This window comes from Bos grunniens, chromosome 16 (assembly GCF_055505025.1).
Source record: "Bos grunniens cultivar Pamir isolate PY7600 chromosome 16, Bosgru_T2T1.0, whole genome shotgun sequence".
In the NCBI taxonomy this organism is placed as follows: Eukaryota; Metazoa; Chordata; class Mammalia; order Artiodactyla; family Bovidae; genus Bos; species Bos grunniens.
In genome coordinates, this window is record NC_141180.1 from 26,969,758 (window position 1) to 26,997,099 (window position 27,342).

At 46.8% G+C, this 27,342-nt stretch overlaps 1 protein-coding gene across 2 annotated transcripts in view; it reads right to left on the minus strand.

Annotated features, from left to right (window-relative positions):
• The window catches only part of LRRC38 (leucine rich repeat containing 38), a 39,516-nt gene extending 33,185 nt beyond the window's left edge, over window positions 1–6,331 (minus strand). The window contains exon 1 of one of the 2 annotated variants that reach the window (XM_086342491.1): window positions 1,960–6,331. In XM_086342491.1, the coding sequence (XP_086198617.1) occupies window positions 1,960–2,605 (646 nt within the window). In that variant the 5' untranslated portion in view covers window positions 2,606–6,331. The remainder of the gene's footprint in view (window positions 1–1,959) is intronic. The other variant, XM_086342490.1, reaches the window with a different exon arrangement.
• Window positions 6,332–27,342: the final 21,011 nt, after the last annotated feature.

The following is a 27,342-nucleotide window of genomic DNA, read 5'->3' on the forward strand; positions in this document are numbered from 1 at the left end:
ATTCCTGTGTCCCAATTTCACACAGAAGAAAGAGCGGGGAGGCTCAGAGAACTTAAGTGACCTGCCTAGAGTCACTCAGTTTTTAAGCCAGAACTCCAATCTATGCCTTCCAAATCCAGGGCTCTATAGAGACCTCAGAGGTCAATTAAAGTACTTTAGAAACAAAAAAACTGAGACCCAGACATGACACATGTCCTGGTCAAGGTCACAGCCATCCATGGCAGAACTGAGACTGAAATTCACAGCTCCTGACCCATAACACCAAGTCCTCATGTGAATAACAGTGGGAACCAATTATACTCCCTCAACTGACAATGGGGGTTCATGATGCCAACACCACCGAGAAGCAAAGGCAGAAGCTGTCAAACCCAGGGTGAACCCCCATTCCACAATGAGGTCTGCACCTGGACCTTCCTGTCTCCGGGACAGTCTTCTGGTGGGGAGGGTCTGGGGAGCCAGACAGCAAATGAAGGCAAAGTGTAAAGCTGGGGGACTCTGCACCCTGCACGTCAGGTCTTTTTAGAACTTGCTGGAGTGGGAGAGCCAGCCTGGGCTGAAAGTGCCAGCTCAGGAGAGAAATGATTGCCTGGGATGTGTGTTTAGTGACAGTTCAGAATGAATAAGTGAGCACAGGAATTCAGGACATAGATGAGCAGCATCCTTGAATTCTCAATAAATGGAAATACATATATATATATATATATATATATATATATATATATTTCTCAAAGATAAATCCACATCAATGTCACCTTTTTCACTGTGGGTCTTACAGCTCTGCTTCCTATTCTGCCAAGCCCCAGGGGCAAGGTGGGAGGCGGAGTCTGGCTCTGAGGGCTCACTGCTGGGACCACGCTCATATGCTCACCAGTGGAAGCCTGGAATCCACTGAAGGTAAGGACAGTCCACCTGCTCAGGGCTCATCCTTATGGATGCTGGGGTCCCCTCTTTCCAGTTCTGCCTTTGCCTCCTTCCTCCTGGCCTTCACAGGGCCCCTTACCTACTGTGCCCTTATGTTCCTGTCTGCCAGCTGGGCACGTATGTCTATGTCACCAACAGAAAAAGTGCACCAGGCAAGCAAAAGGTGTCCCAGCCCAGGAGATTTTTGTTCAGCAATTTCACATCTGGACTGAAAAGCTACTGCAAATCTTTACTGCATCACTGGCTCTTTGCAGGCTGCTCTTATTCCTCACCAGGAATATTCCTTACCCCTTTTAGGCAGAAGAGCAAATTGGCAGCTGAGAAATCAAAACCACTGAGCTCCAGAAGCTATTAGAGAGCTCTTAGAACTGGTGCACTCTCTCTCCATGTTCAGGGTACTGAGTGACACTCAGAGTGCTGAGTGTCACTCAGAGTGCTGAGTCGCTGCTCACACAGTAGGGAGTTTTCCACTTAGGAGGGGCCCAGAAATAAGGCACATCCATCATTGATATTGTTGTTGTTTGGTCCTGTCCAACTCTTTTGCGACGCCACGGACTCCTCTGTTCATGGGATTTCCCAGAAAAGAATACTGGAGTGGGTGGCCATTTTCTTCTCCAGGGGATCTTTCCCACCCAGAGATCAAACTCGGATTCTTTACCACTGAGCCACCTAGAAACCTCTACCTCCACCAGTGCTAGGGGCCCAAGCCCCATGAGACGATCTGGGAAACCCAGGTTCCAAACATTGTTGGAGGTAAACAAAGGGAAAAGCATAGCAACAAGGCCCAGAAATTCCAGAGAATTCCAATGTGTCCCTCCCCACTCTCCTTCCCTAGGAGAGTCCCAGGAAAAGTTCAGGCTGGGAACGTGCGAGGATTACACCTGGAGCAGCTCTCATTCAGGGCAGTGGCCATGAGCGACCAGGTCTCTGCCCCAGAGGGCTGCCCCGAGGCTATCCGGCTGTCGCAGCCTCTCCCTGCGCTGTCCCTCTGTCCCCCTCCCCCCGCCCCCCCCCCACCACTCCCCCGCGCAGACTCACCTTTGGGCAGCTTGGACACGTTCTCCTGGATCCAGGAGAAGAGGTGGGCGAAGTCGCAGTCGCAGAGCCAGGGGTTCCCGTCGAGGCGCAGGGTGCGCAGCGCGGGGAGCGCGGTTAGGGCGGCCACGTTGAGGCTGCGCAGGTTGTTGTCGTTGAGCTCCAGCACCTGCAGCGACTCCAGGGTCTCGAAGGCGGCCTCGTGCACACCAGCCAGGTTGTTGTTGGCCAGGCTTAGCTTGACCAGCCGCCCGGCCGAGCGGAAGGCGCCGGCGCCCAGCTGGGTCAGGTTGTTGTAGCTGAGGTCGAGGAAGGCGAGCTTGGCCGAGCCGCTGAACGTACCCTCCTCCAGCGAGCGCAGCGAGTTGTTCCTGAAGTCCAGGTAGACCAGGTCGCCGTAGAAGATGAAGAAGTCCTCGGGGATGTGCTGGATGCGGTTACCAGCCACCAGCAGTTTGCGCACGTCCAGGGGGAAGGGATCAGGCACGCTGGGCAGTCCGCGGTCGCGGCAGTCCACGGTGTGCGGGTCGGTGCAGGCGCAGCCCGCGGGGCACGCGTGTCCGGGCTGGAGCAGCAGCAGGAAGCTAAAGAGCCCCAGCGCCGCGGCGGCGGCGCCGGTGGGGGCGCGGGGGGCGGCGCGGGGGCGCATGGCCTGGGCCCGCGCGATCGGCGGCGACGCGGACGCGACTCGGGTTGAGCCCTGGCGCGGGGCGGCTCGCGGGACCCCGGAGGCCGGGCGCCGGGAGGGCGTGCGCCCGGGAGAGCGGGGGCGATGGAGCGCAGCGCGGACCTACCCCGGGAGCCCGAGCGGCCGGGGCGGAGGTGGGGGAACTGGGGACCACGGAGGGAGGGGCGACGGACTCGCGAAGGATTTACCCGAACAGGAAATTAACCCGCTGGAAAATCCCGGAGGAGAGGCGGGAGCGGTAAGGGTAGCGGAGTGGCCGTCGCCAAACGCGGCCCCGCCCGGGCAGCTTCTTTCCGTCACCGGGCGATAAGACCTGTCGCGCAGACTTGGCGCGGGACACTCGACGACCAAGTTCAATTCCCACGAGCCCCCAACCCCAGTGGATTTCTGAGGGCGTGTCGGGGGCGTGCCCCCCCTGCCCCCCGCCCGCCAGGTGCCAAAGCTCGCTCCCCGCGCGCCACCCCTGCTGCAAACGGGAGCGCGACCTGTGTCCCTCTGGCTCTGCGCCCGGTGCAATTCTGGCAGGCTCTCGGGGGGAGGGGGGGGCGCCGTGCCCGGGTCTGCCGAGCCGGCATTGGGCGGGGCTCCAGCGGGCTCCAGGGAGCTTCAGGGTGGCTGACCTTCCTACCTCGTTTCCTCTGGCACTTAACCCCTCTCACGGAGGCTGGCGGGGTCAACCGAGGCGGGCGCTACCAGGGCTCCCGCTGTGGCCCGAAGGAAAGCCAGGACCAGTCAGCAGTTTCCACGCTGGCCCGAGTGTGTAGGGGACCTGGCAGCCACCGGGCGCGGATCCTCTGCTGGTCTAACCAAGGCCTAACCGAGAGGCCACCTGGCCTGGGCTCAGAGGCCCGGGTTTCCCGTTGTGTGGCCCGGGTACCTGTGCTTCCTCCTCTCTGGACCCCGTGCACCCCGTCTGTCAAATGCGAGACAGTAATATGTATGACTCCAGCTTGTGGGGAGGAAGACAGAGTCAAGAGAAAGAGTTTAAGGATGAGCTCTTCCCTGCTAATTTCTACCCTCTCCCCAGCAAAACCCCAGCTTTGGTCCCCAAAGGTAGGTGGTCAGAGAGGACAGCAAGTAGTATGTGAGTTTAGCCCTCCTCACTTCACCCACCCCTCAAATCAAACTCCCTTCCCTCTCCAGCCCCATTTTAGAAACTTTTCTAAGGAGAAGTCCTCACAGAGCCACCAAGAGATGGTTCTGCTGTTGGCTATTTTGGTCCAAATGTCCTGTAATTGATAAGCTCCCACTGGACCAAAATAACCTAGCAACAGCTGTTGGGCAGCAGGCCCCCAATACCCTGCCCTGGGCCCTGGCCCCTGGCCCCAAGCAGATTGGTGGAGGCTTGAATTCTGAAGCCGCAAAGCTAAGCCCTCGGCCTTTTTCCAAAGGTATGTGAGGCCTGATGCTTTCCAATGGATCAAAACCCTGAGCCTCTGGGATTGAGCCAAGGGCTCAACAGAGAATGAGTGTTTGCAGGAACCCTGGGAAAGAAGGGGTACAGAGCCCTGGGGGAAGCTTTGAGGGACTTGGGGTCCTGTTTACACCCCCAGCCTCCATGCCAGACCTCCTGAGTTTCCTGTCTGTCCCCACTCTCTTGGGGTCTCTTGTCTTTGTCGTCCCCAGCTGCAAGAGCTCAGCCCCGACTCTGGTCTCTGGCGGTGTTAATGATGCGTTATTGCAGTGTCAAAGCAAAGGCCAGTGACAGAACAAACAGGTCCCCCCCATTGCAACAATCCAGGACCACTCTGGAAGCATCTGCTATACTCTCCACTCCTCGAACCTCAAGCTCAGCTCTGATTCCTCACTCCAGCATAGAGGGGAACCTATTTCTTACTGGTTTGAGCCCCTAACATCACTGCTACAGGGCACCTGCATTTGACTGGGCTGCCATTTTGCATGTGCCTGTGTGTCTGAGTGTGTATCAACCTTCCCTGCCAGTTGATCTGGTTGGCTGGAGCCCTGGCCTGAGTGTCAAGCTCCTGGACTTGGTCCTGGCCCCACTTCTGGCTATAGAACTTTCCACAGGCTGCTCGATCTCTCTGGGGAAATACTACCCAGCCTGGGATGCCTGAAGATCAACTCTGCAGAATTTCAAAAACTCTGGTGAGAATTGAGGCTTTATCTATGAGGAGGTCACCCAGAGCAAATGCCACAGTTCTTGGCAATGAAGTCAGTGATAGCCCTAGTTCTTTTGCACTGAGCAGAAACTGGTGACTTTGATTAATGGAAACAGGTGAATTTCTACCTAATAAATGCAGAGCCTTTAGCAAGGGCCTGCAAAACGGGGATGTGCAGTGGTAAGATAATAAAAGGGTCCTCGGTAAGGAGAATGCTGAGAAATGACACTCTTGGCCTTGACTGCCTCCTCTTGAAACTAGAGAGAAAATACCTTCCCTCTCCCCTTTCACAGCTGATGTGAAGGCCACGTGGGGAAATATTGGTTTGGAACGTGAGCTGGAAAGTGTTTGGAGAGACAGTGCATATAAAAATGGCCATAAGTCTTGCTGTGGCAGGAACGCCTTGCTTCTTGCTTTGAGTGTCCCCCAAGGTGCCTTGAATTTAAATCAAAAGCCATTTTTCATGAATAAAAGCAGGAACAGACATGACTAGGGTTCGTGGGATGCAGGGAACCCCTCCCCATATTCCAGGACTCTCATTCCTTGGGAAAATGCAAGGTTTGCCACCTCTGATGCTCCCCCAGCAAGGAAAACATAGCTGTGACCTCAGCAAGGTCACACCGTGAGTCGGAGATAGCTGCTGGAAATAGAACACAGGCAACCGACTCCCCAGCTCCCTCCCCTTGAAGGGGGCCTCTTACAACCCCAGGAAAAAACACTGCAAGTGATGTGGACAGATCTTCAGGGACTCGATTTGTCAACTCCCTTTCTATATTTATGCCCAGAGTCAACACACTTTGTGATTCCTGATCAAGAGGTTCAAAACAGGGGGACAAATACCCAAGGTATCATGTTTTCAAAACCTGATGTCACACGTTCCCCAAGTCACCAAGCAGAAACCCTGGCTCCTCTTCTGAGCTCCCCAAGCTACGGAGCACTGCCTATAAGTGGCCCCTGGTCTGACTCCCCCTGAAATTGGGCCTTGGAAGCTATGTAAGTGGGCTTTCCTGGTGGCTCAGGCAGTAAAGAATCTGCCTGCAATGCAGGAGACGTAGGTTCAGTCCCCGGGTTGGGAAGATACTGTGGAGAAGGGAATGGCAACCCACTCCAATATTCTTGCCTGGAGAATTCCATGGACAGAGGAGCCTGGCAAGCTACAGTTCGTGGGGTCACAAAAGAGTCAGACACTACTGAGCAACTATAATGTGGGTGGGGTCCCCAGGAAATCCCCCACATGGTATCTTGTCCCTAAGCAAAAACCATCTGGTTGTGAGATCAGCCCTCTTGGTTGCTAGACTGACCTCTACATTAGTCCACATCCTAGGCCCTAAATTGTAAACAAGATGATCCCAGTATGGTATGTGCTGGAGTCTGAATTTGGGTACAGGCGCTAGGTTTGAATGATAAGAGCGTGGCTGCTGTTTGGTGATGTCATTTGGGTTACTGGCACGTATCACCTCTGATGAACGCCTGGCTGACCTGGCACCCCGTGGACCCCAAGAACGGAGATGTGCCCTGGCCCTTTGCCTGGGGGCAGGCTGACTCCAGGGAACTGGCTTTCTGCCCCAGGACATTGCTGTGTATCTGTGCCCCCATTAACTGTCTAACACCAAGCTCTTTGTTCCCACCCGCTGCCCTTCCCAGCTATCACCACCAGGGGGCTCCATCCACCGCTTGTATAGGTGAGAACTGAACCCTTCCTCTCTCAAGGCGCCAGCTGTGTCCTCGGTTAGTTTGGGGTGGTGAGAGGAACAGTTTTGTTTTGCTCCTCTCTGGCAAGTCTGGACCCACTTTTTGGAAGAAAAGCTCTTGCCCCTGTTTCAACCCTGGAACTGGGAAACGGATCCTTAACCAGCCACAGTGGGAGGCAGATGGTGCTTGTGGTGGTTGTTATTTAGTCGCTAAGTCGTGTCTGACTCTTTGCGATCCCGGGGACTGGAAGATGCCGAGGGGAAGGAAATGGCAACCCACCTCAGTCTTCTCGCCTGAGAAATCCCACGGACAGGGATGGTTGTGGTTAAGAACATGGATTTGGAGTCACACAATCGGGTCAAACTTGTTCCCTGGCTCAGTCACCTCTAGCAAGTTGCTTGATTTCTCTAAGCCTCAGTTTTCCCATCAATGAAATGGGATAACACTAGTACCTACTTCACTGGGTTGTTATGAGGATTAAACGGCGTATCTGTGGAGTGCTTAGCAGTGAGTTTGACATGATAAATGGCCACTTAATTATCTATTTCTTTATTTTTTCACCGATAGCACATAAATATTTAATGGAGGTGGTATTCTTTAGTTAAAGAATAGTGTTTGTCTGAAATATATTTGCCTCTGTGTGTGTGTGTGTGTGTGTGTGTTGTTGTGCACATGCAGTTGTATCCAACTCTTGGCGACCCCATGGACTTTGCCTGCCAGACTCCTCTGTCCATGAGATTCTCCAGGCAAGAATACTGGAGTGGGTTACCCTTTCCTACTCCAAGGGATCTTCCTGACCTAGAGATCAAACCTGCATCTCTTGAGTCTCCTGCATTGGCAGGCGAGTTCTCTACCACTGACCCACCTGGGAAACTCATATTTGCTGCAGGTATATATGTATATTTGTCCTAACATTCTAGAATCAGTTTTAATAACTCTCCCTGCCCTGAACCTTATTCCAAATGTAGCATCTCACACACACACACACACACACACACACACACACACACTCCTTTAGACCTCTCCAGCTCTGGCTGACTTTGCGAGCCCAGTTGTAGGTGAGCAGCTTCCAGCATCCTGGCTTGGTTGGCCTGAGCGTGGGCAGACTAATGAGACCAAGGACACGGGGTCAGTCCCTCAGCCCGGCACAAGGAGACATCTGTTCTCTGCTCACGGCCGCTGCTCCTAGTGCTGGCCAGCCATCCAGCAAATGTGTGACCTTGGTTAAGGAGGATGGAGATGGTGCCACCCTGTCTCCCGCAGGAGAAAAACACGGAGCACACATCCCACGAGTCAAGGGCACCATCATCCCACAGGCAGGACGCTCAGGTCACAGCAAGCTCGGAACTCATTCAGGCTTCCTCTCCCCTCACACCCACCTCCTGTCCACTGACAAGGCCCCTTGGTGCTATGTCTCTGCTTCCGCTGGGACCTCCTTCGCCCAGACAGGCATCGTCTTTTACAGAAGCCCCCACTGGCCTTTCCTGCTTCCAGCCTTGCCCAATCCCCACTCATTCTCCAGAAAGTCAAAGTAAGCCTTTGAAAATATACACTGGACCACATCACCTTCCTGTCCAGACACCCCCATGGCTTCCTGCGAGTGGTAAACAGACTTCTAAGGAAACCCCCAGTGATCCCCACTAATCCCTGAATGAGGGCATGACTTGTAACTTGCTTCTTTTTTTAACTTTTTATTTTATATTGGAGTATAGCCGATTAAGGGCTTCCCTTGTGGCTCAGCTGGTAAAGAATCCACCTGCAATGCGGGAGGCCTGGGTTCGATCCCTGGGTTGGGAAGATCCCCAGGAGAAGGGAAAGGCTACCCACTCCAGTATTCTGGCCTGGAAAATTCCATGAACTGTATAGTCCATGGGGCCGCAAAGAGTCCGACAGGACTGAGCGATTTGCACTTTCACATAGCCGATTAACAATGTTGTGATAGTCTCAGATGGACAGCAGAGGGACTCAGCCATACACATACGTGTATCCATTCTCCCCCAAGCTCCTCTCCCACCCAGGCTGCCACATAACATTGAGCAGAATTCCCTGTGCTCTACAGTAGGGCCTTGTTTGTTATCCATTTTAAATAGAGCAGTGTGTGCATGTCCGTCCCGAACTCCCTAACTCTCCCCGCACCCGTATAACTTGCTCCTGACATGTTTGGCCAAGGTGAGGGATGCCATTTCTGTGACTCAATCATGAGAGACAGTGACTGCCACCTTGCTATCAGATCCTCTCTGCCGTCACTTTGGCTCATGTGCTCTGATGAAGCGAGCTGCCATGTTGGAGACTCCTGCATAGCAAGGAGCTAAAGATGGCTCAGGTCTACCAGCCCACGAGGAACTGAGTCCTACCAACAACCACATAAGCCCAGTAAACATTTTCGCTGCAGCCTGTCAACAAGACTAAGCAGAAGACCCACCGAAGGCCTGTCAGACTCCTGACCCACAGAAACCATCAGATTAAAATGTTTGAGGGATCTTTTTGTTTTGGCCACATCATGCAGTGTGTGTGATCTTAGTTCCCCAACCAGGGATCGAACCCACACCCTCTATGTTGGAATCATGGAGTCTTAACCACTGGATTGTCAGGGAAGTCCTTGGTTTTTGTTTTATTTTTATTTTTTAATTTTATTTGTCTTTGGCTGTGCTGGGTCTTTGTTGCTGGACAGACTTTTTTCCCTAGTTGTGGAGTTGGGGGGCTAGTCTCCAGTTGCAGTGCTTGGGCTTCTCATTGCAGTGGCTTCTCTCGTTGGGGAGCATGGGCTCTAGGGTGCTAAGGCTTCAGTAGTTGCAACTCCCGGGCTCTAGAGCACAGGCTCAATAGTTGTGGCTCATGGGCTTAGTTGGAGAAGGCAGTGGCAACCCACTCCAGTACTCTTGCCTGGAAAATCCCATGGACGGAGGAGCCCGATAGGCTTGTCCTGATAGCCTGATAATCGCTTGTCCAAGACTGAGCGACTTCACTTTCACTTTTCACTTTCATGCATTGGAGAAGGAAATGGCAATGCACTCAAGGGTTCTTGCCTGGAGAATCCCAGGGACAGAGGAGCCTGGTGGGCTGCCGTCTATGGGGTCGCACAGAGTCAGGTATGACTTAATAGCAGCAGCAGCAGCAGCAGCATGAGCTTAGTTGCTTCACAGCATGTGGGATCTTCCCACATCAGGGATGGAACCCATGTCTCCTGCATTGGCAGACAGACTCTTTATGACTGAGCCACCAAGGAAGCCTGTTTTTATGTTTTGTTTTGTTTTAAATCGCTAAATTTCTGGGGCATTTGTTACACAGCAAGAGCTAGCTAATACACCTTGGCACTTGGAATAAAACTCTACCAGACCCTGCATGCTCTGCCCCACGTGCCTCTCTCGCCCATTTTGGACCCCTCTCCCCCTGGCTCACCACCCTCCAGCCACTCTGGTCTTTTTGTACATCTAATTTATCATGTTTGTTCCAACCCCAGGACCTCTGAATGTGCTGTGCCCTGGGGCTGGAACACTTCCTGCCCCACTCCACGCCCAGCTTTTGGCATGGTTGCTGCCATTTGGTCATTCAGATATTCTCAGCCCAAATGTCACCTCCTCTGACTGGCCTCCGCTGAGCTCCTTCTCCCCCTGCATCACTTCTGTGCTACCACCTAGTTTTGTTTTCTTCAGAGCATTCCTTACCACCTGATATTACCTAGCCTGCTAGATAATTTACTTATTCACTTTACCTCCTGCCACTAAAATAGAACTTCTAAGAGGACATTTTGTCGTTGTTGTTCAGGTGCTAAGTCATGCCCAACTCTTTGTGACTCCATGGACTGTAGTATACCAGGCTCCTCTGTCCTCCACTATCTTCCAGAGTTTACTCAAATTCATGTCCACTGAGTTGGTGATAGCATCCAACCATCTCATCCTCTGCCTCCCCCTTCTCCTCCTGACCTCAGTCTTTCCCAGCATCAGGGTCTTTTCCAGAGCCAGCTTTTCCCATCAGGTGGCCAAAGTATTGGAGCTTCTGCTTTAGTAGTCTTGCCTGGAGAACCCCATGGACAGTATGAGGACACTACATTGCCCCAGTTCCTAGAATCAGCCCCAAAATATAATAGGCATTTGGAAAATGCTTGATTAATTTCCATCTACAAATGATATTTTTCCACTAGGCCACCAGTTTCTCCATAGCTCCCAGTGGTGTTTCACCTGGAGATGCCCACCCACCTCCTAGAGGGAGCAAGGACCTTCATCCCTTCATAGGTGACCTCAGCTCTGGTCTCATGGAGGGAGAGGGATTCATATGTGGAACACAAAGTGCCAGCTGTATGCTTGAAGTAGCCTGGGAATTTGGGCTCCCCCAAACACATTTTTAGCTACACTCCACCCCATCAAAGCCCACAGCACTTTATTGCATTTACCTTCGAGTCTTCACACACATTCTCTTTCCTGCTTGCCTCTTGCTCTGTTCGCAATTTGGCTCAAGGAAAGTTAGCCTCCTCCAGGGAACCTTCAAGAATTGTTCTGAACAATTCCCTGGTCCCTTATGATCCATCCCGGGAGAATAGGTGCTGTGTTAGGTATGGGGGGTAAGGATGAAGCAAGAATGGCCCCATGCTCAAGGAGCCCCTAACTTAGGAGGCAGCCGTTGGAAGAGATAACCACAATTTGGTTACAGTTCAGGACTTACCTGTCTGTCTGAAAACTCCAACACATGCTGCTTTGTTAACCCACTGAAATGGGCAATAAATTGGATAGAGTTGGAGCTAAAAGCATCAGCCTGTGAGCCGGTCAGGATGCTTTCCAATCCTACTTCCATCACTTCTAGACTGCATCTTTTCTGCAGGTTATCTCTCAAAGCTCCAGTGACTTCATCTGTAAAATGGAGCCTAATTGTATCCACCTCATAGGGTCACCATGAGGATGAAATGAGATAATGTACAAATTAGCAAGTTAACACATCAACCAGGTGTTCAGAGTAGCAACACCTGACCTGTCCTCTGTTTAGATGCCTCCTGCAACAAACGTCTGTTGCCTGCTTAATATTCACAAGAAAGGCATTGACCTGGGTTCTGAGGAGCTAAAGATAGAGTAGACTGCCTCCGCTCTCAGGTGACTCACAATCTCTTTGAAGAGACAGGACACACCGCAGCAGCAGAGAGCAGACAACTCAAGGACTCACTGTGTGATAACTGCCAACAAGCCTCATGAGTTCATAAATGTCACGAGCATCAGGAGGAACCAAGGAAGCTCGGGTTGGTATGATTGGGGAAATGTACATCTGACACCATTAACAGTATTTTCTAAATCAGATTTTGGAGCACATTTGGCTTCATGCCCTGTACTCTGGCATGCGGCATTCCCTCTGCCAGTCCACCTGGCAGGTGCCTGCTCGCCCTTCAAGACACTGTGCATTTCTTTAGGTGGCCTTGCCCTTCCCAGGTGCAGCCTCCTTCACCTCTCTTGCTCTCCAGGCTTCTATCACTGTCCCTTGCATGTGCTGGGGCATTTACTGATGACATGTTTGTCTCCCCTGCTGGATATTAGTGAGTTCTGGTGTGAGAAGAAAGGTCCTTAGGAACAAGGACTACAGGAAAAGGTCCTTGTGAACAAAGTGGGTGTCTTTTACATCTTTAAATCTTGGAACCCAGCACAGGTCAGCTGCTCCATATCTTTGCCTGATGAATAAATGAGTGTAGGCCTATATAAATGAATGACTCTGCCATTTCGAATGATACTCAGGCAAAGAATATTTGAAGTCTGAATTGCTTTGGAAAGCTCAAGTGGTATGAGATATCTGTAATTACACCACAGAACGGTTCATTCAACCCTACTAGTACTACATGCCTGTTCTGTGGCCCTGTGGCTGCTGCTCCCTGCTCACTGCCACCACCCCACCCCAGTAATAATGACAGTGACCCCAAGCCTTCTCATTAACCATTTACAGGACTGCAAAGCCCTTTACACCCATGATCTCAAAGCAGTTGTCAGGGATGCAGACCAGATGTCATTGTATCCATTTTACAGAAACCTAGCCTTGGACGGCTCACTGAACAGTCAGCTTGCACAGCTGGGGAGCTCCAAGGATGTTTGACACTCCCACTCCAGGAACAAGTTCCCTGTGCTCTTTTTGCAACTCTTGTGGCCAAATGGGAGCTGTTAATTACTAATAATGATGGGAGGTGTTTAGATGGCTGCTGATTAGGTGGACTGATTGGCTATAGCCTCAGAGTCTGAAATTGTTGTTTATTTTTGTAAAGTCACATGTATCTGATTGCAGAGCAGTATTAAGCCACCCTCACTAGCCACCTCTGCCCTCGGGGCCACCATCCTGCCAATATGTGCAGACCCCCACCTGCACACACACCCTCTCCTTCCAGCCAGGTGTGTCTTTCTGAGAGTGTAAATGAGGAACAGAACGTGACATAACCCGAACAGGGTATAAAGCCACTAGAATTCTTTCTAGTAAATGTGGAGGTACAAGAGAGCTATTTTTGTGTGAGTTTGCATGTAATTTGCATATATTTGCATGTATTTTCTCAAAGCCATCACACCAAGTTCATGAAACAAACAATTAATAGGTGAATCCACTTCATCTGTGCCAGCCAGTGGCAGAAGTGGACACATTAATGATTTGTAAAGCAAATAATAATTAAACTGTGTACAAAATACAGTGGTATTGAGAAAGAAGGGAATGATAATTCTACCTAGATGGGAAGGATCAGACAAGATGTCACAGAATAAGTGACAGCTGACTCAGGTTTTGGTTTTTCTGTCTTTTTTTTTTTTTAATTGAAGTATAGTTGACTTACAGTGTTTCAGGTGTATAGCAAAGTGATTCAGTTACTATACATATAGTTGACTAAGGTTTTGAAGGATGAACAGAAGTTCTCCAAACAGTTGGGGATTCTGTTCCAGGTAAGGAATATTATTCCAACAAGAAAGAGCTGTGTGCATAAAAGCACAGAGGTCTTATGAAATAATTTAGAGTTTGGCCATAAATGTTTGAGAAAGGCTACTAAAGATTGAAAGAAAAAGAAGGCAGCAGAGGATGAGAGAGTTGGATAGCATCACCAACTCAATGGACATGAACTTGGGCAAAGTCCAGGAGATACTGAAGGACAGGGAGATTGGTGTGCTGCAGTCTAAGGGATTGAAAAGAGTCAGACACAGCTTAGTGACTGAACAATGACAGCAACAACTAAACCTCTAAAATCACTGCTGGGAGGTAACCCAGGCCTCCTGATTCCTAGTTTACTAGTTTGGGACCTTCTTTTGCAGTTGTCCCAGGGTCTGACTGTCAGTCTTGGGGTTTTATACAAGGATTTTTAAAGCTCTGATTACTGAGCTTCTATTCCCGTGCATTCACCCAGCAATGGGAATGACTGAACGCATTCATCCTAAAGGGACTCAAACACTGGGGACACAGTGACACCCTGAGGCCTGATCCCCAACATGAGAAAGGGGCTTGAGAGAAGAGAGCTGGCTGCAGCAGGAAGGCCACAGTACGTTTTGAGGCCAAGAGTCTGGACTTTGTTCTGAGCCTTTGAAAAGTTTTATACTGGGAAGAAATATAATTGGGTGTACCTTTTAGAGAGAAGACTGTGAGGACAGCATAGAGATTGAGGTGGGGGGGATGGCAAGACTCTTTCACAGCAATTCAAGGGGGTGATTATATCACCAGGACTCCGAGGACTCTACCTACCCAAGAGAAGGAACAAGGCGAATCTACCCCAAAACATCTAAGCTAATGCTCCCAGCAGCATTGCTCATCATTGCCCCAAAACAAAACAACCCAAATGTTCACCCACTGGTGAACAGATAAACAAAGTGTGGTATGTCCATACAATGGAATAGTATTTAGTAATTAAAAAAATAATGAACTACTGGTCTGTGGTACAACATGGATTAATATTGCATTACACTAAATGAGGGTTTCCTAGGTGGCTCAGTGGTAAATCATCCACCTGCCAAAGCAGGAGATGCAAGAGACAAAGACTGGGTGCCCAGGTTGGGAAGTTCCCCTGCAGGGGGAAATGGCAACCCCCTCCAGTATTCTTGCCTGGAAAATGCCATGGACAGAGAAGCCTGGTAGGCCACAGTCCACGGGTCTCAAAAAGTCAGACACAACTGAGCAGCTGACCGAGCACTTGCAATGCTAAGTGAAGGAAGTCAATGAGAAAGACCACATATTGTAAGATTGCGTACACATGAATTGTCCAGAATACACAAATCCTTACACAGAAAGCAGAACTGCCCACAGACAACAGTAGAAGTGGGGATTAACACACACAAGCATAAGGAAACTTTTTGGGGTGGTGGAAATATTCTGAAACTGAATCACGGTGATGGTCGCAGAACTTATAAATTTACTAAAAATCATTGAGTTGGACACTTACAATGAACAAATTTGGTGGTATGTAAGTTATATTTCAGTAAAGTGTTTTAAAACAAGAGTGATGATGGGGTCCTGAACTAGGATCTTGACCATGGGGGATGAGAGGCCAGAAGGAGGCTATGGGGAGGGTGGAAGGAGGTCTTGTCCACCACAGTCCCACTGACCTGCCCTCTGAACCCCAGATGCCCCAACCCTTCCTTTCCTGATGCACACTGGACAAGTTAGGCATATCACAGATCTTACTGCCTACCACAAAGCTGAAGTCAGTAATCAGGTTGAAAAGTTGAGTTTATGGATTTCCCTGATGGTCCAGTGGTGAAGAACCTGACTGCCAATGCAGGAGACACAGGCTCAGTCCCTGGTCTGGGGAGATTCCACGTGTCGTGGAGCAACTAAGCCCACGAGCTGCAACTACTGAAGCCCATGTGCCCTAGAGTCCGTGCTCTGCAACAAGAGCGTAGCCCCACTCGCTGCAACTAGGGAAAGCCTGCTAGCAGCAATGGAGACCTAGCTCAGCCAGAAAGAAATGAGCGAATAAATAATTTTTAAAAATAAATAAATCATTTTAAAAATAAATAAATCATACAATGCCCACCTAAATAAATACTATGCAGCTCTTAGAAATGTTATTGTTAGAAGACTGTTCAATGATATGGAAAATATCAAGTGAAAAGAAACTGTTTACAAAATGTTATGTGTAGGATAGTCCCAATTTTGTTTCACAGCCATGCATACAGAGAAAAAAAAATAGAACAGTTTAATTGGCATTTTATAATGAGGAAAAGTGTGCTCTCTGCTCAGTTGCTAAGTCGTGTCTGACTCTTTGTGACTCCAAGGACTGTAGCCCACCAGGCTCAGACTCTGTCCATGGGATTTCCTAGGCAAGAATACTGGAGTGGGTTGCCATTTCCTTCTCCAATACAGAACAGTTTAATTAGCATTTTATAAAGATTGAGGGCAGGAGGAGAAGGGGACGACAGAGGATGAGATGGTTGGATGGCATCACTGACTCAATGGACATGGGTTTGGGTGGACTCCGGGAGTTAATAATGGACAGGGAAGCCTGGCGTGCTGCAGTTCATGGAGTCGCAAAGAGTTGGACACGACTGAGTGACTGGACTGAACTGAACTGAATGAGGAAAAGGGTATTAAAATCAAAACAAAAACCTTCAGTGGCTTACCTTTGTCCTTACAGAAAGTCTGAACACACATCAAGGTTTTCAGTGTTCCAAAGCCACCTCATCCTGGGTCTCAGTCTCCGGCCAGCCTTCCTCCTGCTTCTGAATGCAGTGGTCATTGGTCCTCTGTGCCTCTATCCTGCTGTTATCTCCCTGCTGAATGCTCTTCCCTGCTCTGTATCACCTCCGCACCAGGGCCCCCTTCCGCCTGCTCTGTTCCCCAGGATAGAATGGCCCCTACACGCACCTGTGTCCTTCTGGTCCTTGGCACATCCTCTGATGCAACTCTAGCCTCACTGAGTTATGATTCTTTGCTAACCTGTCTGTCTCTCACATGAAACCATGAGCTCCGAAAAGAGAGATTCCAAGACTCACCCTGTCAGCTCCCGTCCCATTTCAGGTGTAGAAGCCTGTCATTTTAATACCTAGGGCGTCCCAACCCTAAGTCAGGAATACATATTAAGAGTCTCTGTAGTGTCAAATTCAAAGAAGTGCCATCCTGTACCTGAAAGTAATTACAATACAATTTAAACCCTTGCTGCCATTTCTCAAGTAACAAGCCAGGGAAACTTTTTTAGATATCTCTGCTGTCTCATTCTCTTCTCAACTCTCTCTCTCTCTTTTGGTTAATTAATTTTTATTGAAGTATAGTTTATTAACAATGTTCTGTTAGTTTCTCCTGTAGAGCAAAGTGAATCAGTTATACATATTGACATATCCACTCTTTTTTTAGATTCTATTCTTCCGATACAGGTCATTACAGAGTTTGAGTAGAGTTCTCTGTGCTGTTCAGTAGGTTCTTTTGGTTCGCTGTTTTATATCTAGTAGTGTGTATATATCAATCCCAATCTCCCAATTTATCCCTCTCCCCACCCCCGCCACTTTCCCTCTTGGCAACTATAAGTTTGTTTTCTACATCTGTGACACTATTTCTGATTTATAAATAGGTTCATTTGTACCATTTCTTTTAGATTTCACATGTAAGCAAAAATCCACACAGCTGTCCCAGAACCCTCCAAATCCTTCACTCTCCACGCTCTCTGTAGCCTCAGCCCGCTTGCCTTTCCCATCCTGTCTCCTGCTCTTCCCCACTCATGGTCCCAATTTGGTATCACAAAAGCCCAGGAAAGATAGAAAGGACAGAACCCTCCCAAAGAAGATGGAGAGAAAGTGCTGTGAAGGCAGATACGCCATCATTCCTTAGCTGCTAGGCTGTGCAGGTGGGAAAGAAATTTCCAGTTCCGGGTGCTGGAATGCCCATTGTCACGTGATAGGTGAGCTGAAGATTCAAGGCTAAGAAAGGCGCCATGCAACACAGAGACCTTCCAAGGCCATGGCAGCCACAGCTCCCAGCCCCGGATGGTGGGCCATGTCTCCTGCAACCTGGACAGAGCTGTGCTCAGTCGGTTCTCCCATCCCTCACAGGGAGAGAAGAGCAGCTCAGAGAAACTGAGCCTGGCTGACCCAGCCCTTCTCATCTCTCTCTCCTGGGAGCCATGTGCCTCCAAGCTGGGGGTTCACAGAGGTGGCACCACGCTGGCCCAGCTCTGCATTCACCTGGCACCTTCATCTGCCCGTCCGCTGTGGGCTGTCCACTTGCTGTCAAATTTAAGCCACCTTCTCCAAAGTCTTAGTAATAAAGATTAATGTTCCAGACCTCTATCCACTGACAGTTCTCTTGTTTCTCAGTTGATCCGGAACTCAGGTGGGGACAAGGATGGTACTTATCAGGCCACTTGGAATCCCACCACGTCCCTGCTCAGCCTCTTCCAGGCAAGCCTAATCCGTGCGGATGACGTTTTACTTTTCTAAGCCGCCCAGATACTAGTTTTAACCATTTCTCCCCAAAGCAACCCTCTTCATTTCTGAAAATCAATAGAAAATCCACAGTGCTATTTCCCTCCCTTTTTTATTTAATCTGTTGGCCCTTGCTTGTCTCCTAGCTGAGTTCAAATCTGATTTTCCTAAAGTCGTAAGAGGTTAGACCATTTTCTCTCTCCGGGTCCCAGTTCCTTTCTCTGGACCCTAGTTTCCTTGCCTCACGTACTATGTCAACAACATGACTCCCTTCAAATTTGCCATGAGGATTAGATGGGATGCATCTGTGAAGCTCCTGATTTATTCTAAAAAGCTTCACAAATATCTGGCCCTCAGTTTCCTGAACCCCTGGAAACTGCGATCTAGCCATTCTTCATTCAAATATGAAAGAGCTGAGAAGTCCGACACACCCTTTTTTCACTGAGAATGCTCCCCTCCTGGGATGGTGTGATAAATCAGATGAGTTCTGAGTCCTTTAGGGGGACTTTGGTCCTTTGGTGGGAATCCTATAAGCTTACATCCCTAGAAGATTTTGTATTTCTCTTGACAAGCACATAAGCAACCAATAGGTTTGGGGGTGCCAAAACACTTTTTTCTGAACTTTATGCAACATGCTCTAAATAAATGTCCTTTTTCTCGTTCACTGAAGCAAACAACTTGGTTTCCCAGTTGAATTCTTGGAGGCAAGTTTGAAAGAATATACTGCAGACTGGTTCTCTGAGTGGGGAAAACATTCTTATTTCAGCTCACAGGTGGGAATAAACTGAACTAATTCTGAGCAAGAAGTCTCTTAATTTATCCTACTTTCCCCCCAAAATACCAGTTCCCCTTATTCTCCATACTGCCAACATTCTGTTTCTGGGTCTTGATGGTAATTTATGATAGCCCTAGTGGGACTGTCACGTTTGGGGGAATCTTTGAAGCGCTTTACCCATTTAAATCAGGCCCTATCAATCACATTGTAGCCAGTGATGTGCTGTGTTTAACCATCTGCCTCTACCAAAAAAAAAAACCACATATTCCAAATATATATATGCATAAACAAATTAAAATTTTCACTGACATAAAAGATACACAGCACACAATTTATGACTAATAATAGGTTATGAAATACCAGGACTTCCCTAAGCATCCAGTGGTTAAGGATCTAACTGCCAATGAAGGGGACACGGGTTCCATCCCTAGTCCAGGACGATCCCACATACCGTGGAGCAATTAAGCCCACACACCACAGCTGCTGAGCCCACTGCACTCTAGAGCCTGCGAGCCCCAACTACTGGAGCCCGGACACCCTAGAGGCCAGGCTCCACAGCAAGAGAAGCAACCACAGCGAGAAGCCCACCACTAGAGACTAGTCCATGTGCAGCAACGAAGATCCAGGGCAGCCAAAAATTAATAAATTAATTAATTTTAAAAATTTCTAAAATTATGCAATACCTTTTCTTTTGAATTCCATAAGCCCAAGTCATTCTCACAGAATGTTTTCACTGATTTTTGTAGAACTCTTGAGCTTGTAGCAAACCTCTGGTCACAATTCAACCATGATTTGGCAAAATCAAACTACAAATAACTTCTCAATCACTGTCTAATTCAGCTAATTGGTTACTCATGTCACTGGCTACTGAGTGTAGTTCTAATGTGAATACTAATCGATCTCTTCATTTGCCTTAATAACTAAGGCAAAAGTAAAGCAATGAAGGAGTATGTGATATTTCATTAATTATGTGAGCAACCGTTTTGCTGAATCAGGTAACAGTTTTCCAATAGTAGAATATTTCCTTACTTTTTTGACTGGTCTCAATGTCATAACCACAGACACAATGCACTTTGCATTATTAGTGTTTTCCCATCACTTTCTTAAGTCTATGCAAATTTTTCAAAAGCCCAGCCAAGTAAGCCCTGATTTGCAAAGGTTTTCCAGCTTCTGTGGTGCAAACTCCCATCACGATAACCTCTTGCTACCAGCGTGATGATACTGAGTGTGGTTTGTTGTTGTTGTTCAGCCGCTAAGTCATGCCCAGCTCTTTGCAACCCCATGGACTGCAGCATGCCAGGCTCCTCTGTCCACCATCTCCCAGAGTTTGCTCAAATTCATGTCTTTTGAGCTAGTGATGCTATCTAACCCTCTTGTCCTCTGCTGCCCCCTTCTGCTTTTGCCTTCAATCTTTCCCAGAATCAGGGTTTTTTCCAATGAATCAGCTCTTCGCATCAGGTGGCCAAAGTATCAAAGCTTCAGTTTCAGTGTTAGTCCTTCCAATGAATATTCAGGGTTGATTTCCTTTAGGATTGACTGGTTTGATCTTCTTGCAGTCCAAGGGACTTTCAAGTGTTTTCTCCAGCACCACAATTCAAAAGCATCAATTCTTTGGCACTTAGCCTTTCTTATGGTCCAACTCTCACATCTATACATGATGACTGGGAAAAAACTATAACTTTGACTATACAGAACTTTGTCGGCAAAGTGATATCTCTGTTTTTTAATATGCTCTCTAGGCTTGCCACAGCTTTCCTTCCAGGAACAAGAGTCTTTTAATATCATGTCTGCAGTCATCGTCTACAGTGATTTTGGAGCCCAAGAGAAGAAAATCTGTCACTGTTTCCACTTTTTCCTTTTCTATTTGCCAGGAAGTGATGGAACCGGATGTCATGATCTTAGTTTTTTTAATGTTGAGTTTCAAGCCAGCTTTTTCACTCTCCTCTTTCACCCTTGCCAAGAGACTCTTTAGTTCCTCTTCACTTACTGCCATTACAGTGGTATCATCTGCATATCTGAGGTTGTTATTTCTCATGGTAATCTTGAATATGGACCTGAGAATAAATATACAGTAGGAGAACATTGTTTAATAGACTTTCTACCATGCAGACATCTTAGATGTAAATAAACTCTTGAGCATAGATATTAATAATTAAATGTAGTTAAAAATTAGAAGATGATGAGCTTTGAGTATTTATTGCCTTTTTTTGCCATTTTAATATACTCAATTCAGTAGCAGTAAGTACATTCCCAATGTTGTTATGTAACCATCACCATTATTTAAAGAACTTTTTCAGGACCCCATCTGAAATCCCATACCAATCACCATGCCCCCACCTCCACCCCTAGACCCTAGCAAACACTAATCTGTTTTCTGTCTCTGTGGATTTGTTTACAGAGGATACTTCATATAAAGATAATCTTATAATGTGTGGTCTTCTGTGTCTGGCTTCTTTCACTGATGATAATGTTTTCAAAATCCATATTGTAGCACATGTCAATACTTCATTCTTTTTCATGGCTGAATAATATTCCATTGCATGGATCTACCACATTTCATTTATCCATTTGTCTGTGGATGGACATTTGGGTTGTTTCTATATGTTGGCTATTGTGGAAGGTGCTGCTATGAACACTTGTAATTGTCTTCATTTTTAATATGTTTGTAGCATTTGATTTTTAATAATGACTATTTTACTAACCAGCTTGCAAAATTCCTGAATATTTAATGATTGGCTCTTGGGAATGCATATGTACTGGTTCCAGGGCACCTTAGGCTGTCACCTTCCAGCCAGCTTCAGGCAGGAGACAGAGCTCTGAACTCTGAGCCAGCAGATCTGTGTTGTGGAGTCACTGCAGCCTCTAACTCACTGTCATTTGGAGCAAGCCACAAAGCTCTCTCATCCTTGGTCTCATCTCGGAAATGAAACTCCAAGGCTAGATGGTGCCTAATGTCCCTTTCCCGAGGTTCTATAAACAAATAAGGTAGGGGGCCCCTGGAGAAAGAGAACCAGACATGGCTTTCTTGACTGAAGAAAAGGCATTTTTGGCCTAAGCCATTCTGTAACCTACGCCTGGTCGTAACACTTGTCCTTGAACAGATCTCAGTAAAAATGATCTTGAGGGAATGAGAGAACAAATTTCTATCAAACAAGAGAAGTAACAAAAGCAAAGATGACAAAGACTCTTGAGTTCCGTTTCAATGATAAAGACAAGCCTAGAGCACTTTCTTGAGCTGTTTTGCAGAACTTAAACCCCCAACTCCCACCCCCAGGTGCTCAACTACCAGATGAACTGGAATCTGAGGGGTGATGATGTGGTCCTTTTCTGACCCTCATGACTTCCATCAACCAAAGCTTGGACTCTGAACCGCCCAAGCCTTTTCATGAATATGCGTGTACTCTTAGCTTAAAACTTTCCTCATTGTGCAGTTCAGGGAGATGCTGCTTTGGGAGAGATCCCTGGTGTTCTCCTTATTTGCTGCAAGGAATAAATCCTTCCTTCTCCACATCTTTACCTTGGTTGTGTCTTTTGGCTCATCACCCACCAAAAGGCAAACCCAGTTATTCGAGTAACTGTACCTTCTAATGAGTGGCCATGCTGGGTAAATACATGAAACAAGCTCACATTAACCACTCACCTCCCCAGCAGTTCAGGGGACTGAGCACCACTCTTCTGCAGGTTCAGAGCACTGGCTCCATTCCCTAACCCGAACCGTATATCAATTGCTACAGTCCTAAATAAAGTCTGCCTTTCCTTTTTTTTTTTAATTTTAATTTTTTTGTTTTTGACTGTGCCGGGGTCTTTATTGCTGCATGGGCTTTCTCTAGCTGTGGTCAGCAGGGGCTACTATCTGGTTTTGGTGTGCAGGCTTTTCATTGCAACAGCTTCTCTTGTTGTGGAGCACGGTCTGTAGGGCACGTGGGCTCAGCAGTTGTGACTCCCAAGCTCTAGAGCACAGGCTCAATAGTTGTGTTGCTCATGGCATGTGGAATCTTCCTGAACCAGGGATCAAACCTGTGTCTCCTGCATTGCCAGGCAGCTTCTTTACCACTGAGCCATCAGAGAAGCCCTAGTCAGTGCCTTTGATCTGCCGAGATCCTGGGGAAACAGATCCTGGGAACCCTTAGAAAAATCATCCCTCTGGGTCGTCCCAGTGCACCAGCCCCAAGCATCCAGCATCGTGCATTGAACCTGGACTGGCATCTCGTTTCATACATGACATTTCACATGTTTCAATGTGAAACAGAGGGATGGTATGGGGAGGGAGGAGGGAGGAGGGTCAGGATGGGGAACACATGTATACCTGTGGTGGATTCATTTTGATATTTGGCAAAACTAATACAATTATGTAAGGTTTAAAAATAAAATAAAATTAATTAAAAAAAAAAAAGAAAAAAGAAAAATCATCCCATGTAAGCTGCACAGATGAAGGGCTGAAAGGCTGAAAAAAAAAATCACCTTTGGGTATTATAGTGTAATAAGAATATATTCAAACTTTGTCCCCCATTCCTGGCACAGAGCTTCAAAAACCCTTGGAAATCCATGAGTGATGGGAGTGTCTTCTGTTATTCATAACAAAATCTTCTTTTGTATCTCTGGTGTGTTTTCTCTGATGCCACACAGTTCTCCAGTTCTTTGTGTGCCCAACAATCCAACTCGATTCTGACACAAGCCTCTTTAGATCACACCTGAGTTTTTGCTAATGCAATGACTTAGGGTGTGGCCCCTAGACCACCTTAGGATGGGACTGGTCACCAGAAGACCAAGTAACTAGAGGTGTCAATAATACACACAGAACAGAGGTTTTTGCTTACTGTCTTTCTCATGGTGGTAGCTGGAGTGAACTTTAGAAAAAGCACCAAGAATATGTAAGAATATATATCTGCCTCATAGAGAATTTCTGTAGAATTCAATTCCATTATTTAAAATAATTTTTCTGCCAATGAATCCCAGCCTGAAGCTTGACATGGTAACTAGATTAGCTATTCTACAACGGCCTTAAGACAACTTTGTCAGCTGCTTTGATTTACAAAGGTTGTTTTTTAAATCCCATTCTTTTGTCTATTCTAGACATTGTATGTTTCCAAGTATCCTTTTAAAACCTTGGGTTTCTTTGCTTACAGTTTTTTTCTATAATAAATCATTTGATGATTAAATTTGACCCCTTTGACAGGAAACAGTGGAGGAGCTTGTTGCACATGGATTTGGGGGTGGAGGGAGTTTGTGGAGCAGTTCTACACTTTGATTATGGTGCTGATGACATTTGTCAAATTTCAGAGTGAGTTTTACTGAATGCAAATTCAACTTCAATAAACACGACTTTAAAAATTTTTTTTTAATTTTTTGAATAAGTTGATTTAGAGAGCTTCTGGGTTGATGAGCCCATCAGTTGCTGGAGGGTGGTGCTCACAGAGAGAGCCCAGAAGCTCTGCACACCCTTCCCCATGCCTTGCCCTATGCATCTCTCCCATTGGGTTATTTCTGGATTGTCCTTTATTAGTTCAGTTCAGTCGCTGAGTCACGTCCAACTCTTCGTGACCCCATGGACAGCATGCCAGGCTTCCCTGTCCATCACCAACTCCCAGAGCTTGCTCAAACTCATGTCCATCCAGTTAGTGATACCATTCAATGATATCATCCTCTGTCATCCCCTTCTCATCCCATCTTCAATCTTTCCCAGCATCAGGGTCTTTTCTAATGAGTCAGTTCTTCGCATCGGGTGGCCAAAGTATTGGAGTTTCAGCTTCAGTCCTTCCAATGAATATTCAGGACTGATTTCATTTAGGATTAACTGGTTGGATCTCCTTACAGTCCAAGGAATTCTCAATAGTCTTCTTCAACACCATAGTTCAAAAGCATCAGTTCTTCAGCGCTTAGCTTTCTTTATAGTCCAACTCTCACATCCATACATGACTACTGGAAAAACCATAGCTTTGACTTGATGGACCTTTGTTGGCAAAATAATGTCTCTGCTTTTTAATATGCTGTCTAGGTTGGTCATAGCTTTTCTTCCAAGGAGCAAGCATCTTTTAATTTCATGGTTGCAGTCACCATCGTCAGTGATTTTGGAGCCCCAAAAGAATAAAGTCTGTTACTGTTTCCATTGTTTCCCCACCTATTTGCCAGGAAGTGATGGGGCCAGATGCCATGATCCTAGTTTTTTGAATGTTGAGCTTTAAGCCAACTTCTGCACTCTCCTCTTTCACTTTCATCAAGATGTTCTTTAGTTCTTCTTCCCTTTCTGCCATAAGGGTGGTGTCATCTGCATATCTGAGGTTATTGACATTTCTCCTGGCAATCTTGATTCCAGTTTGTGCTTCATCCAGCCCAGCATTTCTCATGCTGCATATAAGTTAAATAAGCAGGGTGACAATATACTGCCTTGATGTACTCCTTTCCTGATTTGGAATCAGTCTGTTGTTCCATGACCAGTTCTGACTGTTGCATCTTGACCTGCATATAGATTTCTCAGGAGGCAGGTAAGGTGGTCTGGTATTCTCATCTCTTTAAGAATTTTCCACAGTTTTTTGTGATCCATACAGTCAAAGGCTTTGGCATAAATAAAACAGGAATAGATGTTTCTCTGGAATTCTCTTGCTTTTTCAGTGACCCAACAGATGTTGACAATTTGATCTCTGGTTCCTGTGTCTTTTCTAAATGCAGCTTGAACATCTGGAAGCTCATGGTTCACATATTGTTGAAGCCTGGCTTGGAGAATTTTGAGCATTACTTTGCTAAGCATGTGAGATGAGTACAATTGTTGGGTAGTTTGGACATTCTTTGGCATTACCTTAGGGATTGGAATGAAATCCAGTCCTGTGGCCACTGCTGAGCTTTCCAAATTTGCTGGCATATTGAGTGCAGCACTTTCACAGCATCATCTTTTAGGATTTGAAACAGCTCAACTGAAATTCCATCACCTTCACTAGCTTTGTTTATAGTGATGCTTACTAAGGCCCACTTGACTTTGCATTCCAGGATGTCTGGCTCTAGGTGAGTGATCACACTATCATGGTTATCTGGGTCCTGAAGATCTTTTTTGTACCGTTCTTCTGTGTATTCTTGCCACCTCTTCTTAGTATCTTCTGCTTCTGTTAGGTCCATACCATTTCTGTCCTTTATCGAGCCCATCTTTGCATGAAATGTTCCCTTGCTATCTCTAATTTTCTTGAAGAGATCTCTAGTCTTTCCCATTCTGTTGTTTTCCTCTGTTTATTTGCAAATGACCACTGAGGAAGGCTTTCTTATCTCTCCTTGCTATACTTTGGAACTCTGCATTCAAATGGGTATGTCTTGCCTTTTCTCCTTTGCTTTTCACTTCTCTTCTTTACACAGCTATTTATAAGGCCTCCCCAGACAGCCATTTTGCTTTTTTGCATTTCTTTTCCATGGGGATGGTCTTGATCCCTGTCTCCTGTACAATGTCATGAACCTCCATCCATAGTTCTTCAGGCACTCTATCAGATCTAATCCCTTGAATCTATTTGTCACTTCCACTGTATAATCATAAAGGATTTGATTTAGGTCATATCTGAATGGTCTAGTGGTTTTCCCTACTTTCGTCAATTTAAGTCTGAATTTAGCAATAAGGAGTTCATGATCTGATCCACAGTCCTTTATAATAAATTGGTAAACAGAAGTGTTTTTCCAAGTTCCATGAGCTGTTCCATCAAACTGTCAAACCTGAGGGAGTCATGGGAATCCAGATTTATAGCCAGTCAATCAGAAGTTCAGTTGAGGACTTCCCTGGTAGTCCAGTGGATAGGAAACTACCTGCCAATTCAGAGGACACGGGTTTGATCCCTCATCTGGGAAGCTCCCATATGCTGCTGAACAACAAAGCCCAGGTGCCACAGCTACTGAAGCTTGAGCACCCTAGAGCCCATCCGTGCTCCGCAACAAGAGAAGCCTCTGCAAGGAAAAGGCCACGCACCACAACTAGAGAAATCTCGTCCAAAGCAATGAAGGACTAGTTCAGCAAAAATAAATAAATAAATGTTTTGAAAAAGAGACATTCAGGAGAGACTTAAGATCTCCATGTAGATAATGTCAGAATTGAATTGAATAGCTAGGTATACAGCTGATGTTCAAAGATTTGGAGAACTGTGTGCTAGCTGTCTGGGAAAACACCAGAGACATAAAAGAGGGTTCATTATAGTCTTTCCTTTCATTGATTTCTAACTTTTAGCTAATTTTCCTTTCGTTGATTTTTAACTTTTAATCAATTTTCCTTTCATTGATGTCTAACTTTTAGTCAATTAACCAAGTAATATAAACATGATATTAATGACTAGCAGTTTGCAATCTGCTCAAGAGATCAGAAATTGACTTCAACGATGTCCCAGGGAACACACTCACTTCTGATTTCTCTTCCCCAGAGAAACCAAGGTGAACAAGGTGTCAGGTTGACAGTCTCCTGAATAAAGCAGACTTCCCTTTCCAACCAACACTTGATTCTTGAGCATTGGCTCTTGAGAAGTGAGCAACAAAACTTGAGTTCAGGAACTATAATTGAAGGCAAGAAAAATTTAAATATAGAAAAACAAACCTCGCCATTAACAGAAATACCTGCTCAGTTATAAAGAGCAATATTCTCCTAATCATCAAGAAGACAAGTCCTTAAAAAATATTTCCTCTTGATCTTGTAAAGCAGTCATGATGACTCACCACTTTTGTACTTACAAATGTGTATTGTGCAAACTTTATTTTATTTCATGTACAGCCCTCTGAATCAAAAACCTACACAACTGTGCTTTGCCTCTAAGG